This window comes from Cibotium barometz, chromosome 15, assembly GCF_041138505.1.
Source record: "Cibotium barometz isolate CiBa-2024 chromosome 15, ASM4113850v1, whole genome shotgun sequence".
Lineage (NCBI taxonomy): Eukaryota > Viridiplantae > Streptophyta > Polypodiopsida > Cyatheales > Cibotiaceae > Cibotium > Cibotium barometz.
Genome location: NC_141060.1, coordinates 16,506,536 through 16,526,609, shown reverse-complemented (window position 1 = coordinate 16,526,609; position 20,074 = coordinate 16,506,536). Strand labels below are relative to the sequence as shown.

At 43.8% G+C, this 20,074-nt stretch overlaps 1 protein-coding gene and 1 pseudogene across 2 annotated transcripts; one reads left to right on the top strand and one right to left on the bottom strand.

Annotated features, from left to right (window-relative positions):
* The first annotated feature begins 51 nt into the window (after nucleotides 1–51).
* LOC147631013 (microtubule-associated protein TORTIFOLIA1-like) lies at nucleotides 52–15,429 on the top strand. Of its 2 annotated transcripts, none has more exons than XM_086809345.1 (6): nucleotides 52–1,333; nucleotides 5,141–5,332; nucleotides 5,430–5,526; nucleotides 5,721–6,463; nucleotides 13,888–14,829; nucleotides 14,960–15,429. In XM_086809345.1, the coding sequence occupies exons 1-6, from the start codon at nucleotides 620–622 to the stop codon at nucleotides 15,155–15,157; spliced, it is 2,886 nt and encodes a 961-aa protein (XP_086665471.1). In that variant the 5' UTR covers nucleotides 52–619; the 3' UTR covers nucleotides 15,158–15,429. The 2 variants fall into 2 exon arrangements, with proteins under 2 accessions (XP_086665471.1, XP_086665470.1); XM_086809344.1 differs by having other exon boundaries at nucleotides 5,706–6,463.
* A 329-nt stretch (nucleotides 15,430–15,758) lies between these two features.
* LOC147631012 (uncharacterized) lies at nucleotides 15,759–18,440 on the bottom strand (annotated as a pseudogene).
* Nucleotides 18,441–20,074: the final 1,634 nt, after the last annotated feature.

The window sequence follows — 20,074 nt, the reverse complement described above, 5'->3', positions numbered from 1 at the left end:
CTGCGATTCGAATTGCGCTCTATAAACGGTAAACCACTTAAGGGCATCATTAACCATCCGACAAGAGTTGTCGGCGGGCCCGTGGTTGCCCGTCGCATTCTTCGGTTCTTCTGTCTCTCTCTCTCTCCGAGCTTGCGAGCTCTGGCTATGGCGTTGTACTTACTGTGACTTAGCTTATCCAATCGTCTGCATCGCCTTAGCTAGGACTTTCTCTCTCTTTCATCGCCACAGCTATCGCACTTTCCCATTTTCTTTGTTACCTTCTTCCTTTCTGAGTTGAAGCGTTCGGTATGGCTCTCTGTACACTGTAGCTCAGCTGGTCTCATTGCTATATCGCTGTGTAACCTTTACTTCGCCAAACTTCAAAGCCATCGCCATCGCCATCGATTTTACCTCATTTATCCACCTTCTCCTTCACGAGCTGGCTGAAGTTTTGGCAATGGCGATCTGCTTAACACCATAGCTCCTAACCCTAGCCCTAATCTTAGCCCTTATCGCTCTCGCCCTCGCCCTAGCCTTAGCGGTAGTCCTAACGCCGGCCTCTTGCTCTAACCCTTGCACCGCAGCCCTGGCACCTTCCAGCAGACCCGATCCCGGCCTGGTGTTCTCTGGCGCAGTCATGACTCAAGCCCCGCCTCCGTCTCGCCCTGCGAAGGCTCGTGTAGGGGCCAAGCCAGGAAATCCTACTCCGCCGCATTTACTAATGGAGCTCAAGCACCGCATCCTAGTAGCTCTGGGCAAGCTCGCGGACCGCGATACGCAGCAGATCGCAGTGGAGGAGCTCGACAAGCTGGTCGAGACGATCTCCCCCGACTGTGTGTCTGTTTGTCTCTCCTGCCTTTACGATTCCGACATGCAGCAGAAAAGCGTGGTGAAGAAGGAGTGCGTGAGGCTGTTCGGCTCGCTTGCATCTCTGCAGACAGATCTGGTCGTCCCACACCTTGCCAAGATCATCGCCAGTATTATGCGCAGGCTCAGGGACCCCGATAGCAGTGTGCGAGATGCCTGCGTCGACGCCATAGGCATTCTCTCCGCGTGCATGCTTTCCCCTTCTTCACCTTTACCCCCCAAACAGGAAAAAGAAAATGGCACACAGACTGCCTCTGTCCTCACCCTTGCTACCTTTTCCAAGCCCCTTTTCGACGCCCTCAGCGAGCAGAACAAGAGTGTCCAAACAGGTGCCGCACTCTGCCTAGCCCGCGTCATCGAGAGTGCCAAATCCCCCCCTCTCGGTGCCATGGCTCGTCTTTGCCCTCGCATCTGCAAGTTCATGAGCAACCCTAACTTCCTTGCAAGGCCTGCTTTACTAGCTGTAATCGGAAGCCTATCACAGGTCTCTCTCTCTCTCTCTCTCTCGTTTCGTTATTGTTGCTTTGTATTGAGGATATTAATCTCTCCGGTCAAGTCGATCTAGTGCGTCATATATTTGAGTTCACTTTGCAGTGCAATTATTGTGGGAGGACCGATATGTGCAGGGGGAAGATGGGTGCGACTCTCTTATTGCATGTAAATGACAAAACTGGGTTGGATGCTGACTTGTTGCCTGCTGGAATGATGCCCTTCCCTACAGAGCAGGGGAGGACATCATTCCAGATGTATCGGTGTGGCAGCTCCATCCAGTGCTCAAAAAAATGGCTATTTTTAGCGGCCAGAATTAGATTTTAAGTAGCCCATTTTTATAAATTTTAGTTATAAAATCGGGATATAGTCAGAGATTTTGGAAACAAAAACAGGATAGATTTATAAAAGTTGTCCTTATTTTGATTGGTTAATAAATATGGCCGTGTTTTATGATGCTTCTGTACTTTGCATGGACCATCTTGAAGGCCAGGGGTAATCAGTGGAACATGTTTTGAGCTCTGAAAGATGTTTATGAGTGAACCGCAAGCGTTGGGGATGCACTAGGTTTTGCATGCCAAGAAAGGGGTTTTTACCACCGATGAGAAAAGAGCTTTGGCCATTAAAGCACGAGGCCGCATCAAGCTTTAGATGCACGTGCCATGATTACTAGGCCATGTACAAGGTAGACTAGGTGAAGAACGGACCATTGTGAGCTCTAATCTGCAACTAAACAAGATCAATAGTGATAGGGATGCATCAACCCTGGGTAGGTGCATGCCTATGCTGGGTGTTATTAGTGCCTGGAGGAAGGCCAAGGCCTACAAGAATGCAGGCAAGGAGAAATGTGGAGACATCAGTTGCAGACAAGACTGGCCGAAGATTGGTGTCTGAATGAGTCCTTAAGGGTCACATGGATTTTCGCCCATTTTTCTGCCCCTTTAGAGCAGTACTTGAGGACTGACCAGCTGTGTGTGTGTTTTGAGGGAGGGGGGAGTCTCCCCCCAGCCCTCCCACGCCCCCACTCTCCCACCCCCAAATACACCATCAGCCGTCAGCCCTGCTGAGAAGTAGGCATCTAGCAACTAGAAGAAGTTCAGCTCTAGCAAAGACCAAGGAGGTAACTGTTGTCCAGTTTTAGCTTTCATCTTTGAACTTCTATCCTCTATTTATATAGTAATTACTTCACATAATAATAGGGATATGGTGCTTGTAGCCATTTATATGGTAGTGATGTGTGGACGTAGACTAGTAACGGGCCGGGGTATTTTTTTTCTTTTTTAGGAGATTTTTTCTTCCGAACATATATATACACTCTTATGAGTGTGTGTAAGTGACCTTATCATATCACTTCCCTTGTACTTCACTTATTCTTATCAATCTACTTTGCGTGTGCTTCTATCTATCTCTCCTTGCTTATTGCATCTATGTGTGTGTTGGTTGTTACATAGATCTTGACTCCAACAATTGATGACTCTCACCCCTCTCGACAATTGATGACTCTCACCCCTCTCAAGTTGCTCTTTTGATTGTCTTAGATTGAGCTATCTTTCTAGGTGGAGAAGGTATACCTTATAGTGTGAAGTTAGTTACATTAAAAGAGTTTTTAGCATTTCGGAGTATTTCATGCGTGTTTTAGGGCTTGTTCGACGTTGTAAGTTTTGTACAGGCATCCCAAGCATAGTTGCCAGGCGTTTCATGAAACATGTTTCATAAACATTTATTTCAAATCCCAGACGTTTCAAAAATGTTTTATACAAAAAGGGGGGTTACAGGTCGGAAAATTTATATATAAGTTTATAATATGTAAAAAATATGTTGCCTTCCCTGCAAACAATATTAAACATGCATCATTTAAACATTAAAACATATATATACCTAGATGAATCCAGAAACATGTCCAAATTTACCTTTTAGGAACGTACATGTTATATATACATGGTAGTCAACCCACAAGACTATATAACCATTAACTCCATTATGCATAGTATGGACTAGATACTACGGCATGTTATATACTCATGGTATCAACCCACAAGACTATATAACTATCAACTCCATTATGCATAGTATGGACTAGATTTATGACATGTTTACAAGTTTTTAAAAAAGAATCTAGGTAAAAAATGCTTAAATCGTACAGTTCCTAGGTGGACACGAATGAAACATGTTTCATTCGTATGATATGTTTCGTTTCATTCAAATTGAATGAAACGTGTTTCATTGCAACTATGATCCCAAGGGAGTGTTAGTTCGAACTATTTTTGTTCGATTTTGGGTATTCTTCACAGAGAAGCAGCATTTGGTGTGTAGAAAGGGCTGTCAACATCTTTGAGCTCAGCTTCAACATTATCATCGATTTTTACATTCTTGTAAAGTATCATTTTTACACTCTACACTTTGCAATTTTTCACACACGTTGCAAGTTTCCATCGTCATTCAGTGATCTACTGGAGCTATATTGGTTGCATTCAGTGGGCATTGGTAGAGCTTGCAGGTAGTTGGGATATTTGCATTTTGTGTTGGAGATTAGTTACTTGTAGGTAGAAGAATGGTAGGTATCAAATACATCAGTAATACCTAATCTAAGTCTAGTCTATGATATAACACCCAAGTAAGTGAGAGATGCCTGAAAATGATCTGTACGCCACCTTTTATAGGCTTGGGAAGCATATATGGACTTGCCGACCTGCTGTCGGCCAGGTCCCTATATTATTTTGCTGCCGGGACAACCTCTTGGTTGGTCCTTCAACTGCTGGTTGATAGTCACCTGGTACCACCATGATATCTTTCCTGTCAATATTAGCTGCAGTAGCTCCTGAATCTGGTTCTAAATCTGATCTTTATGTGTTGCCCTCCAGGGATTAGCTGTGGGATTAGCATATACGTGTCATGTACATGACATCCCCTTTGGGATTAGCATATATACATGTCATGCACATGACATCCCCTTTCCGGGAAAGGCATACAAAAATCTTGGTGCAATTAATTGGTCTTTGCGTTCGCTACTTCCTCCTTGACCTCATTCACAGGACCTGGATCTGTACATGTTTTGTCTAGGATAGGAGCATCTTGAATATCTTTGCTTTTTGAGAGGTGATGTCCATGTAAGAGACCACAGGGCTGGAAATTGCCGTTCTTCTCGATTTTCAGAAGTCTTCTGACATGATGGATTAAGCCCCCCTGTACAGAAGATGGGGTTCCTTTTTTTTTTCCAGAAAAGGAGATGCATCGTGGATTCTCGGAGTTTCCGCCCTCTACTCCTTGGTCATACCAGGGTCCTTATTCAAGTCCCGCAGGGTGTTGCAACTCCCTATGCTGGTCGCTGAGGCAATTTGTTTCGAGGCAGGGAAGAGACTTCAGGAGCAAGGGATGATTTGAGGAAATGTTACCCTTCCCTTTTCCTCCTTGGAGCATATCTTGTACTCTACCTAACACAGACGAGGAGAGAACTCCTAGGGAGCGGTCGCCTTTCTTATTGCGGCCACGCTGTACCCCCTTATGCATTTGTGCCTTGCACGGCTAGTGCATGTCCATATGCACAGCTTAAGTTCCATGGCTGGTCTGAATTGGCAGTCTGCCTATCTATAGATGTTAGAAACATGTGCTATATGCTCCATCATTTAGATTTAACATCAAGATAAGTTTAGCATGAGTTTTGGCCAGCCCATTACACTTGCGTCACTTGTCTGCTAATCGTGTTTTTATGTGCTGGGAGTGTTTAACATCAAGATAAGTTGCCAGTCCAGTACACTTGTGTCGCTTGTTTGCTAATCGTGTTTTCATGTGCTTGGAGCTGCAGGTTGGAGCTCTTGGCCAGCAACAACTAGTATTGCTGATGCCATGTGTGCATGAAGCCTTGGAGAGCAGTGACTGGGCAACTCGGAAGGCAGCAGCAGAAACACTCAGCTGTGTAGGCTCCAACCTTGGGCCTGCATTGTCATGCTTTAAGTCGACGACCCTTCAAATTCTGGAATCTTGTCGATTTGATAAGGTTGGTGGCTTTTGTATGGATTCTTCTGCGTATGCTTATTTTCACTTTTCAGAGTACTTTTCTGTCTTTACATGAATGATTTGTAGTGCTCTTGCAGGTGAAACCAGTTAGAGACAGTGTACATGACGCAACTCAGCTATGGAAAACTTTGCCATGGACCGTTTCTGACTCTCCTGGATTAGCAATAAAGTCTGGTAGTTCTTTGACTCGTTTACTTTATAATCTAGTTACAGATGTGCTGTCATGACCAGTGCATGGGGTAGTTTTGGCCAAAAAGAATGAAAAATTGCTTGCATTTTTTTTTTGGCCATTATTTGATATGGATCTTGGAAATTTAACTAAACCTATCTAACCGCTGTTGCTGTGTTCTGAGACATGGTTGTCACAGACGGCCCTGAATTGGCTGTTGCAATGCAGAAACTTGGGTTGCGTAGTCCTAGTTCAGTTGATAAAGAGACGAGCCCCATAGCAACAGAGAGTCCCAGAAATGAGAACAAACCTGAAATTTCTAGTCCGAATCAGCTGCTCAAATCATCTGAAAAGCCTCTTGAAGCTGTCAAGAAGAGGGCTCCTGCTCTTATGGATAAGAAACTGAATCCAGAATTCTTTGAGAAGCTGGCTGCAAGAAATGCAGATGACTGGCAGATTGAAGTTGTGGTGCCTCGCAGTTGCCCACCGCCACTGGCCGAAGAACCAGAGATGTATATCAAAGAACGGAATGTTGAGGTGAATGACCTTCCTTTGGGATCAACTTCAAAGAGAGGGAAGCCTGCCCAGGGTAATGAAAGACCCATTCAGGATTCTCATATGGTATCTAATGAGAAGGAAAGAGAACCCACTGGCCCACAAAGTCGTTCTTTGGCCAAAGATGAGAGCCCATTATCAAGGAGCCATGGATTAAGAAAAATGTCTGAGAGGCAAAAGGAGGTCATGATGGGATTGGACAAGAATATTCTTAAAGGTGGTATGTATAATCAGGCTTGGGAAGCATATGGTCATGTAACAAGCCTATCAAGCAATAGTGGGCTTGAGGAAAGTCAGGCATTGAATGAAAGATCAAACTGGCATTTTATCCACAAACAGCTTACTCGGCTTGAGCAACAGCAGTCAAGTCTTATGCAGATGGTTCAGGTATATTTAGAAATTGGATGTTTCTTCCTCCATGTGGCTGGCTTCTTAATAGTGTTCCAAATTCTTATGTACTATTTCTTAGAAATTTATATGCATATTTTGATCATTGAAGTATGTTTTCTAGTGAACTTCTAAAGCATTGTGTGCGTGAGTGCGTGTATGTGTTGCGTACATGGATATATCTAAGTTATGTTTTTGAAACCCCCTCAGAGAGATGTTGTCAAGCTCGCCTGCTTGAAAACTCCTCGTCCTCTCCAAGTCCTTCACGTTTTTGCATGAAGGGTTTTTTCGAAGAGCTAGGTTTTTCAAGCAAGCAAGCTTAATGTCAAGCCTCCATGCAAGGAGCTCTGGCTCTGTGAATCTAGCCTGTATTTCAAAACAAACGAAATCTTGAAATTTGTCTTGTGACTATGGGCCGCAGGGACCTTGATGGGTTGTCAGTGGCATGGACCAAGGATGAGGGAGTATAATCAGACTAGTGCAAGGTCTTAGCGAAAATTTTAGCGGGATTTTGCTTACGAGGACATTGGTTTGGAGTTAATAGAAGCAGATAAGAAACGGCTAAGTGAAATAATTTCAAGGCTGATGGTGAGAAGCTCATCATGTTGAGATGCTATCGTTGATTGAGCATTTGCACCTTGTGAAGCTTGTAAGAAGAAAGAAGCCTTCAATGCTGGTGAAATCAGTGGAATATCAGTTAAATTTAGGAATGTGTGAAAGTAATTTTATGGACAGTAGGTTCATGGTGGTGGATCATGAGCAGTAGCTGGGGAGCGATAAGAACTATCATCAGGGCAGTTCTTAGTCTGGTGGAGTTGTGGCCTTGTCTTGGCGGAGTTGGCAGGTGTATTTGGGGGATGCATTACGGTTTTATGCCTTATGTTTATTGATTAATTTAAGGTACATTTAGTAAAGAGTTCTGGGTCTTCCTTCTAGGTGCTTGGACTGCAGGAAGCATGTGGGACTGATTAGGAGATGCTTGGGAGGTGCTTTTGAACTCAAGGAGCTGCCTCTGGGTCAATTATTACTTGTGCAGGATTTACCTTTTCTTAGGGTTATTGATAAGGGTGGCTTTGTTGTGGGAGAAAGTCTGGTCATCATGTTTGTAACACGTGGAAGCTCTGGGGGTCTTCTCTCAGCCCTAAACACTACTGAGAACATGTTGATGCAAAAACGCAAACAGAAGGGAGAGTAGAGAGAGAGAGAGATATGTTGGAAATTCAGTATATTCATATGGTACAAAAAGGTACCTACAATCTACAGCCAAAGGTTGCCTTCTTGAAAAGGTGTAAATCACCAAAACAGTCCTAAACTTGGACCCATTCCCGAATGACTCTATCCTTGAGCACGTGCGCCCTTTTATCGCCCCTTTGGACACTTGGAGAACTGGCCGACTGCTGTCGGCCAACTGACTAGACATTAAATCGAATATATTGATGCTCCTACAGCTGACAGTATCCTTGGTACAACCGACTCTCCTGTGTGCAGCCGACAGCCCCTTCATGCACGACAGCATCCTCTTCATGTCCTTCTCCTAGTCCACTACTACCACATCTGCACTTTATGCTCCAACTTCTAGTTCTTATCATCTTTTTCTGGCTGCCCCATTCTGGACTAGCATCAGGATATGTCCATGGGCAAACATGCACATGACATCTGTTGAGATTCAAGCTCGATGTTAGCTTATGCCAGTTGCACTATGTGCTGGCATGTTAGGTAGTAACATGTGTGAGACATAAATGTCCGTGTCGAGCTGATCATAGTGTGTGGACATTAGCTAGGGTTAGCAATGTGTGGACACTACACATAGTGTGTGTTGTAGATTATGGATTATGGCTTTATGCATTGTGTGAGAAGGGAGATGGCTTTCCTCTATGGTTAGGGTTTAATAATACATTAGGGTTTGCTCCTGTGTGTGTCTCTCTTCTCCCTCTACCTGTTTTTCATCATGGTATCAGAGCTTGGTGCTCTCTATTAGGGTTTATGAGTGAGTGAGAGAAGAGGGAGAAGAAGCTGTGAAGAAAAGCTGTGAAGAAAAGCTGTGAAGCTAGCCATTGGAGCTGTGAAGCTTGGAGCACACCGATTTTCATCAAATCTGAGAGCTTGGCCTACCGGGTAAGGACTACTAAACATCCTTGAGCGGATTGCAGGTGCAAAAACACAAACAACACCAGCTTTGAGCAAAGAGAAATTTCTGTTTTGCAAGCTCTCCGTTGAAGCTTGAGTGTGGTGAATGTATGATGCAAATAGTTGCAAATCTGACAAAGAATCATGTATCTGGCAAATGGGAATGTATTGGCAACTCATGTGCAATTTGGAGCAAAGTTGATGCATTTATGTGAGTGGAAAATCACTGGTTTGAAGCCTTCACAAAAATAGAGAAAAGGGTCCATTGTTGATGCAATTAAAGCTAGTTTTTTGTAAAAATTACTACATTGATGGATTAGGCACATGCCTAGGTGTGTTGGGCATCTAAATATACCATCAAATATCATTATAAGCTTCTCAAATCAACCCTACAGCAAGTGGCGCTAGCAGATGTGCAGAAACAGAGCAGTTTTCTCACAATTTTGAAAAGTGGAGGCCAAATTCTACTTGGTTGATTGATTAAATTCAGAATTTGCTTAGCAATTGTGATGCACATACTTGAGGAGGTTGCTATATGATTGTTTGAAGCAATTATGCATTATGGAGCTGATTATGAGCTGATTGAACAGGCTGTCTACTGTGATTAGTGAAACAGAGGGTGATTAATCGGCTAATTACTCTGTCAACTTAAACAATTGGTCTAATTCCTTTTACATGGAGTTAGTAGATATCATTGCTAAGCTAATGAATGCTTGGTCTCTCAATGTGGACAAGAATCAAAGGAATTAGAGCACTTTTACTACTGGTCTTTTCTGGTTTTACTGGTTTTTCTCAAAACAGAGAAGGGGATTTGATAAATTTGGTATGTACGTACCTTGGATGGTGTTGATATGCAACATTGAGCTTGTTTAGGTGTCAATGCAAGTTATCCACACTTGATTGAACCACTACATTGCAATTTGAAGTCTTGGAAAGCGCGCCAAAACAAGGTACTTTGGACTGCGTATGTCAGTTCAATTTGAATGCAATCAGTTTGATTTTCTACATCAACAGTGAAGTTCGTTGAGTACTTTGAAGTATCTGGAATACTTATTAGAGTGTGGTTGAGCTGAGGAAGGCTTATTTATAGATTTGGACGTGTGCGGAAGGTGCATTTGCATTGAGCAAATATGTCAGACAACCCAGTATAGATTGTGGGTGAGAAGTTGGATAGAAAGAACTTCCAAGCATGGAAGTATAGGATTAAAAGCTTTTTGAAAGGAAAAGGGTTTTGGAACCTTGTTACAGGTGCGGAGCCAGAGCCGGAACCACCCCGACAACCTACACAACAACAGGTTGTAGCTCATTACTAATGGTCAGAGAGAGCATACAAAGTTTTGCATTACTTGTCTATATGTATCTCGGATGCTATACTCATATATATACATGATACTGAGAAACCCAAGGATGCATGGGATACATTGGTAGAGCTGTTTGATACAGACACTAGTGCTCGTAAGTCTCAATTGAGACAACAGATTCATAATGTGAAGCGAAAAGGAAGGAGCATCCATGATTATGTACAAGAGATAAAGAAGTATGCAGATGCATTGGCAACAATCAATGCTCCCATGTCTGATGATGATTTGGTAGACATTGCCTTGTGTGGTCTTAGCAAGGAGTACAAGTCTTTTGATACATCTATCTCTGTTCGGAGTACAAGTTTACCAGATTTTGATGAGTTGGTTTCACTCTTACTTGTTGAGGAAATCAAACTCAGTAACTCTTTTCATGATGCATCTACTAGCCATGATGATAATGGCAGAAATCAGGCTTTCTATTCACAAAGGGGATTTAGAGGCAGGGGGAGATTTGCATCACGTGGTCGTGGTAATGGTCGTGAATGGTAGGATAGGTCACCACAACAGAACTTTCAGCCTACATATGGTGCTAGAGGTAGTCGTGGATATACACCTCAGAGAGGTAGAGGTAATCCTCGTGGTAGAGGAAGTTGGCAAGGCCAACAAACATCTATGCAAAATGTGGAATGCCATTACTGTGGGAAATTTGGTCATATAGCACGTGATTGTTTTCGCAAACAAAATGATTTGAGAGGGGGTAGAGCACAACATGGTGGAAATTATGCAAATGGTGAAAATTTTGCATCAAGCAGTAATGATGGCAGCACAAATCACTTGTTTGCCATGAAACATGTTGTGGGATCTATGATGACAAATGGTGAAAGTGATGACACTTGGTATATGGACTCTGGAGTATTCATGCGCGGATCAAACACAGAGGTCCACTATCATTTTGTCAGAGAGAAAGTGTTGGATGGTACAGTGGATTTGCAGTATGTGAAGACTGAAGAGCAGGTGGCCGACATCTTTACAAAGCCACTTAGCAAGGAGAAGTTTGAGTACTTCCGTACTATGTTGGGAGTACATGGGATGAGCTTGAGGGGGAGTGTTGAGAGCTTTGATAGTGTTGAGAGCTTTGATAGCCCAAGCTCATCTACATCTTCATCTATGGCAGTACATCATGAGCTTGAGAGGGACTGTTGAGATTCAAGCTCGATGTTAGCTTATACCAGTTGCACTATGTGCTGGCATGTTAGGTAGTAACATGTGTGAGACATAAATGACCGCGTCCAGCTGGTCATAGTGTGTGGACATTAGCTAGGGTTAGCAATGTGTGGACACTACACAGTGTGTGTGTTGTAGATTATGGATTATGGCTTTATGCATTGTGTGAGAAGGGAGATGGCTTCCCTCTATGGTTAGGGTTTGATAATACATTAGGGTTTGCTCCTGTGTGTGTCTCCTCTCCCTCTACCTGTTTTTCATCAACATCCCTCTTTGCTAAACTTGATGACGGGATTCCAACCTGTTCTTGGATGACTGTCATCATCCCATTCTTTTCCCGAAGTCCCTCTGTCATCCATCCATCTCTGGCAACCCTTTTTACGGAAAACCAGGCCTGGTTTCCAAAACCACTCTGACTTTGAATAATATCTATGCATCTGTTCCTTCGAGTCCCTGATCCATTCTTGCCTTGACTCTGAACTCTGTCTTGGTCTTCATTCTTTAGAAATGAGTCTGGTACTCTCACATCACCCCTTGGAGGATAATCCTCCCTTGGGACCGTTGCCCGAGAACCTATCTGGCTCACAGGACTGCCATCTCCTTTGGCTTTGTGGAACACCACCAACAAACCTCTTGGGAGCTCTTCCCGATCTTGTGTTCCTTGCCTTGGGCTTTGTACCCGTGCACTTTCCTGTACCTTGGACATGTACACCATCATATAGGACTGAATTAGTGTTTAGCTTTGTTGAGCCTGATGCTCTGATACCAATGTAACACGCGAAAGCTCTGGGGGTCTTCTTTCAGCCCTAAACACTACTGAGAACATGCTGATGCGAAAACGCAGACAGAAGGGAGAGTAGAGAGAGAGAGATATGTTGGAAATTCAATATATTCATATGGTACAAAAAGGTACCTACAATCTATAGCCAAAGGCTGCCTTCTTGAAAAGGTGTAAATCACCAAAACAGTCCTAAACTTGGACCCATTCCTTAGTGGAATGAATGACTCTATCCTTGAGCACATGTGCCCTTTTATAGCCTCTTTGGACACTTGGAGAACTGGCCGACTGCTGTCGGCCAGCTGACTGGACATTAAATCGAATATATTGATGCTCCTGCAGCAGCTGACAGTATCCCTGGTACAACCGACTCTCCCGTGTGCAGCCAACAGCTCTTGTCTTGCAGCCGGCAGCCCCTTCATGCACGACAGCATCCTCTTCATGTCCTTCTCCTAGTCCACTACTACCACATGTGCACTTTATGCTCCAACTTTTGGTTCTTATCATCTTTTTCTGGCTGCACCAATGTAACACGTGGAAGCTCTGGGGGTGTTCTTTCAGCCCTAAACACTACTGAGAACATGCTGATGCAAAAACGCAGAGAGAAGGGAGAGTAGAGAGAGAGAGATATGTTGGAAATTCCATATATTCATATGGTACAAAAAGGTACCTACAATCTACAGCCAAAGGCTGCCTTCTTGAAAAGGTGTAAAGCACCAAAACAGTCCTAAACTTGGACCCATTCCTTAGTGGAACGAATGACTCTATCCTTGAGCACATGTGCCCTTTTATAGCCCCTTTGGACACTTGGAGAACTGGCCGACTGCTGTCGGCCAGCTGACTGGACATTAAATCGAATATATTGATGCTCTTGCAGCTGACAGTATCCCTGGTACAACCGACTCTTCTGTGTGCAGCCGACAGCCCCTTCATGCACGACAGCATCCTCTTCATGTCCTTCTCCTAGTCCACTACTATCACATCTGCACTTTATGCTCCAACTTCTGGTTCTTATCATCTTTTTCTGGCTGCCCCCTTCTGGACTAGCATCAGGATATGTCCATGGGCAAACACGCACATGACAATGTTTCAGCTGGTCTCCTGTTGTATATGCAAGGCAGCTGTTTGAGATCCGCTAACATGCATTTGTTGGATTGTCTAATGGCAGCATTAGTGTCGTGGAGGATAGCCCGATTGATTGCTCAAGGGTTGCAAGGGTACCAGCTGCATCATCATGTTTCAGCTGGTCTCCTGTTGCATATGCAAGGCAGCTGTTTGAGAACCACTAACATGCATTTGTTGGATTGTCTAGTGGCAGCATTAGTGTCGTGGAGGATAGCCCGATTGATTGCTCAAGGGTTGCAAGGTTATCAGCTGCATTGCGTGGGGGATGTTACGTGGGCAATGGAGATACGGTATGCGGTATTGTTGGAGGAGGATGGTTGAGGCCTTGCTTTGAGGCCGCAGCAGTGTAGAATCGCCCCCTCTGAGACCCATTATAATCCAAGCTCATTGTTGGGACCCTTTTGCTCTTGGAACTTACAGTGGGTATATTTTTTTGCAGCTTTGCATGTATGGCACTTTTGATGTTGTGAGATTCCTCTGGCAGAGACTGGCAAAGCATCCAGGGCAGCTTGGTGGCTTAGAATGGAGAAAGGGCCCTTTCTTGAGGAGTTTCTACATGACGTAGGTTGTCCTAGTGGAGGCAGGGATGCTAGTTGTGATCAGCTCTCTAGAGTCTAGGCTGATGCATTTTTAGTTTGTTACTTTAAGGATCTTTCATATTGGGATAGAAACATTTTGAAGCAAAGAATATCCTTGTCTTCATAAAATTCTTACGTCTTTTTTAGAGGATGCACACGTCCGAGCTGCTGTTTTTCCTTCACAAGTTAGTTGTTTTGTGTTTTGAATTCTGCTATGCTGTAGCAAATACTTATCAGTAATGTGCCAGGGTGCCTCCTTTGACCGTATATTCATGGGCGATTCTTTTCCAGGACATCATGGCGAGCTCTCAGGAAAATATGTTTGTGCTACAAGCTAGAATACGAGACTTGGAGAATGTGGTGGAGGATATGGCGTGTGAAGTTGGGTTTTCTGGTGGGAAGAGGCTAAACGTTGGTGTTCAAAATAGTAGCTTAAGGCCGCCTGGCAGATATTTTCCAGTGCCCGAATACGCAAACCCTAGGTTTGGAAAAAGTGTGGACAGTCTTCGTCCATTTGCAGACAGAGTCTCTGTATCTGAAAGTGTGAATAAAGGCATGCGGCATGCTGCATATCGGCCTTCTGAACCTGCTCTTGAAGATTGGGATGAGTTCTCATTTAGAGGTTCCAGAGGTGGGCTGGCAGGAGCTTATGTGTTGGATGGCCAAGCTGCAGGGCTTCGACATAACAATGTGGGAGGTCCTAGTGATCTACCAAAAACTGATAGGGAAAACTCAGAAAATGATCAGGTTGGAATGATAAGAGTGTGGGACAGGGTGCCTGGTCCTGTCAGACTCGGGGAGGGCCCTTCAGCAAGAAGTGTCTGGCAGGCATCTAAAGATGAAGCCACTCTTGCAGCAATACGTGTGGCCGGTGAAGATGCAGAGCTTTCAGAGGTGGATGCTCTTTCCACTGCAGTTTCTAGGCTTGGCCCTTCAGAGTCTGGTTCTGAGAGCTTACCGCACAAGGATGCTGGCGGTGGTGGGAATGATAAGGGTCAGTATTGGAGCTTATGGGGTTCTGCCATAGAGTTTGTTTACGCAGGAGACATGGAGTCAGCCTATACTGAAGTGCTATGTGCTGAAGATGAGGTGATGCTTATGAGACTGATGAATCGAACGGGACCAGTCTTGGATCAGTTTACCGTCACAACTGCAACTGAAGTGCTGCATGCTGTTGGACAGCTGCTTCAACAGCAAAGCTATTTTGAGTTTTGCCTTGCTTGGATCCAACAGGTCATTTTCATCCCTGTGTGTCTAAATGCCTAAGATTGTTTCAAACCAGGGACTGTCTGGTTGTCAATAAGATATATTATATTTGCCTTTTTGATTTGGCATCCCTTTACGGACTGGAATCTTACTGCAGGTTGCTGATATGGTGGCTAACAGTGGAGCGGAGTGCCTCGACCTTTCTCTGGATGCAAAAAAAGACCTCCTGATGGCTTTGCAAGAATCTGCTAGTATGGATTTGCCAGATGGCTGGGTAGGCAACAACATTGATGAGCTTCTACAACAGCTTGCCAATGCATGGTCCATGGACATTGTGCCTGTTTGTACAGGCTAGTAACATTACTTCATAGCCAAGTCTAATCTACTTAACTTTTTCTGAGGCGTGGCATCATGGGACCTGCAAAACTGCTTAAAAGCAGCTTTCACCTGACAACCATTCTTGACTCCGAAGTTTTAGAGGGGCATTTTGTTCAAGTCCTGCACAATCAGACTGGTATGGATGATATTGGATTTGCTCTGTACACAGTACTCGTGCTAGAGTGCCATGCTTCTCCAGGTTTGATTCAGCACATCCATTGGGTGTTAATTAAGGAACCTATGGTCGTATATGTTAGTGTAGTCGATCTTTGCTTGTAGGATTTAGAATCGGTGAGAGAGCAGTCTCATTTGTCAAAAGAGAGAGAAAGAAAGAAAGAAGAAAGAAAGATATATTAACGTCTCCTAAAGGCCGAAATGGCCCATGAGACCAAAACAAGGTACAACTGAAGATGATGATGTCTCATCATAACAAATCTGAAAGAAAGAATGAAAATAGTAACATCCTAAGAGAGCTAAGAGCTGAAAGCTGAACCGCGGAATCGTCGCGGTAAACTCCTCCGGTGGTGGGCAATGATGGCTCGAATCTACCGATGGTGAGGGGGTCGTGGACGCGATCCTCATGGTCGTGGGTGTCTCGCTCTACTGATGGCAATGGCTCTATCCAGGGTGACTCCTCTGGAGGGTGTTTTGCCAGGTAGGCCTGTAGATGGGGGAGTAGAGGCTGGTGGGGTTACAGTGCTGGCTCTAAAAAAATCTGTGAGGGCTCTCTGTCTAGGCGGCTCTGGTCCCACTGCCCTCCTGTCCCTCAATAGGCTCTCTCTGTGGCGTCTAAGCTCAAGTATGAAGAGCCCTAAGCACCTTTGGTCCTCAAAGTCCATGATCCGACGCAAAGGGTCCAAAGCCTTCCCGGAACAGGCAATGGTACCTCCCTCGGATCTCATAGTAGACAGTACAACGACATATATAGTGTTCCTCCGACTCCACCTCTTGATGGCAAAGCTGGCATATGCGGTCCTCTAGTGATATATCCTCATATCGACTTGTCTCTATCCTTAGCCGGTGTGAAAAGGTGCGAATCTGTCCAATAGCACTCCGAATACCATGTGAGAGGTGTCTGTCCATGTAAGCATGGCGTATAATAAACCCGTCCGAATAGAGGTGTAAAAAATGACTATGGTAGTGTGCCATTTTCGTGCCCAGCGGTTGCGGGGGCCTGACCCATGTCCTCTCTGTATCTAGTCTCACAATGTCCTTCCTGATCACCTGATTCAGCTCTGAACGGCTGAGATCTAAGAACGGGCAGTCCAGGCTGTAAGCAAAAGGCGGGAGTGCATCAATACTCATGCCATGCAAGGTCAGCCATGTGCGCATCTGGGCATACCAACATTGGGTGTCTCCCTCATCGGCAAGCTGTTTGGAGGAACTGAGTGCTAGGCGAGGGTATTTCTGCTGAGGGAGCCCCCATATTCTATGGAGAAAAGTAACTGCATGGAACAAAGCCTCAGTAACCACTGGGGCAGCCCCCATCTCTGCCCTGATGATCTCATGTGGTACAGATGACTTGCTCCGAATCATGCATGCAATCATCATCACTAATGGCCTCTCCATATGCTGCCATCCATCGTAATAGTCTCTCTCTCTGGTCCGTCCTGTCCTGCCAATGGCTCCCTCCTCTTATGGAAAAGACTAGGCCCCCATATCTCCGCTCCATAGAGAAGTGTCGATGTAACAAGAGTGTGAAATAGCCATAGTTTCGTGCGTGGCTCCTGAAACTGTATGTCTATGCACTGTCTCTCAAGTGCCCCCAAAGCTGCAAATCCTTGTGCAAAGAGAGAGAGAGAGAGAGAGATGCTTAAATGCGTTGTTTTAAACTGATGCAAGTTTCTCTTTCATTTGATGGGGAAATTTCTAATATATAACTATGCTCGTCATTTTAGAAAGGCAGAGCGCAAATGTTCAAGGTTTCATGTGCATCGATGATATGTAATCAAAGATTTAGTCTTTGTTTGCCCTCAATTCTCTCCATGTGATGGATTTTGTAAAAGTATGCAATCAAGTGAATTGAAGCATCGATTTGCCTTGGGATGGAAAGCCCACTATGCATAGTAACAATAATGTCAACATATAGGAGCTCTATTTAGCTGTGTTAGTTAAGGTGGGACTATCACCCAAAATCGTACATCACATGGCTGTTAGCAGTCTAAGGGATCAAAAAGGGGTGCCTTGATATGGATGTATTGAAAGTGAACCTAAGACTGGTGTTGATTAAGGTGGGCCAAGGTTGGAGAGAGAGAGACTCTGGCCTTTCTTTAGTCGCTTAGCCAATTTATCTTACACACGACAGCGTTTTGGTGCCAATCTCTCTTGATAGAGACAAAGAACACCCCCCAAACATCAACCTCAATGGACCCTCGGGGAGACCACTAAGAATGAGTGCATCAAGCAGTTATCAAAAAAGCATTGACAAATAAACCACGCTAAGCTGGTCAAGAAACTTAGTATTCCCCACCACGAGTCACATGGTCCATCTCCCAAAGCGTACCTCTTCCAAAAGGATGGTTTCTTTCTTTGTTTCAAGGATATCGCCCAAGATACCTATAAGCAAATGCACAGTGTATATTGTGTTTTAAGGCCTCAAGGGACTAGCTATTATTATTTTGGCCATACTGAGTCATTTCAAACCTCCCATTTTAGCCCTACAAGTTTTTCTCAGACACTCTACTGCAGAAATGTTAACAACAATGGTTTTTAGTTGTGCAGATTGTTATGCATATTGGTTTATTTAAATTGCATACAAAGATTTGGCGTTTTGCACATGTATTGTTGATGTACGTTGATGTTGTTTGATTGCATGAAGTGGCTTGTTAACGAGTTTACTATTGGTAATTGTGTTGTCATCTCTCGTTTGGACAACTTGTCCTCGAGCTTAGGTTTCTTTTATCTCCTTGGGTTATCCACGAAGAACGAGGGTAACTAGGGTTGTAAAAACATCAATGTAAGACCATATGTCTTTTGGGCAAGGTACCTTTTGTGTGAGTGGAAAAAAACGATCATACACAAGGCACAGTAGGGAGATGAGGTGGCACAAGTATCCTCTTAAATTTATAAACATAGAGGAGGTGTTCTTCCTCACTTTCAATGTTGAAAGGGGAGTGTATGTTTTTTTTTTCAGCCTTGCTTTGTTTTTTTTCAGCGTTGCTAAAGACGAATGCCTCCTCTAATTAGCTAAGCATCTCCCGATCACCATCAGTGCTCATGTTGTTTTTCACTTCCTCTTGTGCTCTTTGTATTCCCTTCATCGCTTAGGATTCTTCTGTTATTTAGCATCTTCTTAGCAAATAACATCATCTTGGCATGTCTTCAACTCATCTAACGATTGCTTTCTAATGCCAAGCTAGAGATCGGGGACAGAAATCTCATAGCCATTATGTATAGAGCCTCTTTAGACAGATGGCCCTTAGCATGGGGATCTCAAGGTGTTCTTACCTCCATTTCATAAGAGCGAGTGTTGCTAACAAAGGGCGAGGCAGGTAGAGGTGTAGATAGAGAGCCTCTTTAGATAGATGGCCCTTAGCATGGGGATCTCCAGGTGTTCTTACCTCCATTTCATGAGAAGCGTGGGCGAGGCAAGTAGAGGTGACTACGTGTGCCCTGCAAGCAAGCACGAGCGATATTGCAAGCTTACCGCGTTGCCCCTCGTAGCAGCGTCAGCCTCTCTTTGGATCAAGACACTGGCAAAAGCGACGTGACACAGAGACGATAGAGAGTCCTTTGGTGGCGTACCAACATGCTCTACAAAACCACTCGTCAAAAAAAAAAACCACCTGAATATCTCCTGTTTCTGCCACTTTTGGTGTTTAAGCTTCGAGCGGCCTGTCACCGTGGATGCTATTAAAATAGAGCGCTAAAAAAATGATAAAATTGATGACACGGGGATTAAAATGACTAGTGACGTGTCCTGTCTTCGACAGGAGTTACCATTCACATGAGCAGTTTGAATGCCTTAGGGTTTCAGTGGAGAGTCTCAGCAAATTTGCCCCACTCAAGGGTGTTTGCAAGCTTTGATACATAGATGAACAAAAAAGTAACTGAAACCTCATTCACAGGGGAACAAAAGACATAAAGAAAGAAAGTAAAACCTGTCGAGAATGCAATTCCAAGCTTTTAAAGCTGTCATGCGGTGCAGACAATGAAACTGCATTGTGTAGGGGAAAGGGGAATACTTGGCTTGCAAAAACCTTCCTTGCAAGTGGTGATGGTATGGAGGCTGCTTCTTTGTTGGAAGCAGAGTTATCACTCATTATCTCCAAATTTTATCCTTTTTAAACGAGCGAGTCTATACGTGGACACGTGTTGAAAGAATAAAATTTCTAAGATATATATAATTCTTGATATTCGAAAAGGTGTAAGCGTCTCTATCTCTCTCTTTCTCACAATCGAAACTTTGAGTTTTTTCATCTTTCATCTGCTTACTTTTCTTCTCCGCCATGCATGAGCTCTCGTCTGTAAATTTTGTTACAGGTATATATTTTATCATATTTTTGATGAATTAATAATAAGAAAAAATATGCTTAATTTAATTTGTGCAGGATTCAACTTAATGGAATGTGCGAATGTGCATAAGATTATTATATGTGTAAATGTGCATAAAGTTATTTTATGTAACAAGGTCCATTAGCAATTATATTTGGGCAAAGGTTTTTATATATACAAACCTTAGGAGACTTCATATGGTTAATAATATATAAAGCAATATCCAAAAGTGAAAAAAGCAAGCCCAATTTGTACGCACATTTATTATTAGTTTCTTGGGCTTTTTTAATGAATAAAATTCTTTAAATACTCAAGTCGTGGAAGTGGAGCTATATACTTGAGGGAGAAGATTGTACCCAATCTTGTCTTATGTATGATACTCTCTATCCTTTACTCTTTT

Bases quoted from the DNA above. Each gene is read 5' to 3' on its own strand.
- LOC147631013 (XM_086809344.1), top strand. From the start codon at position 620: ATGACTCAAGCCCCGCCTCCGTCTCGCCCTGCGAAGGCTCGTGTAGGG. The intron at 5,333-5,429 runs GTTGGTGGCTTT...GTGCTCTTGCAG, and splicing joins AATCTTGTCGATTTGATAAG to GTGAAACCAGTTAGAGACAG. The intron at 14,830-14,959 runs GTCATTTTCATC...ATCTTACTGCAG, and splicing joins GCCTTGCTTGGATCCAACAG to GTTGCTGATATGGTGGCTAA.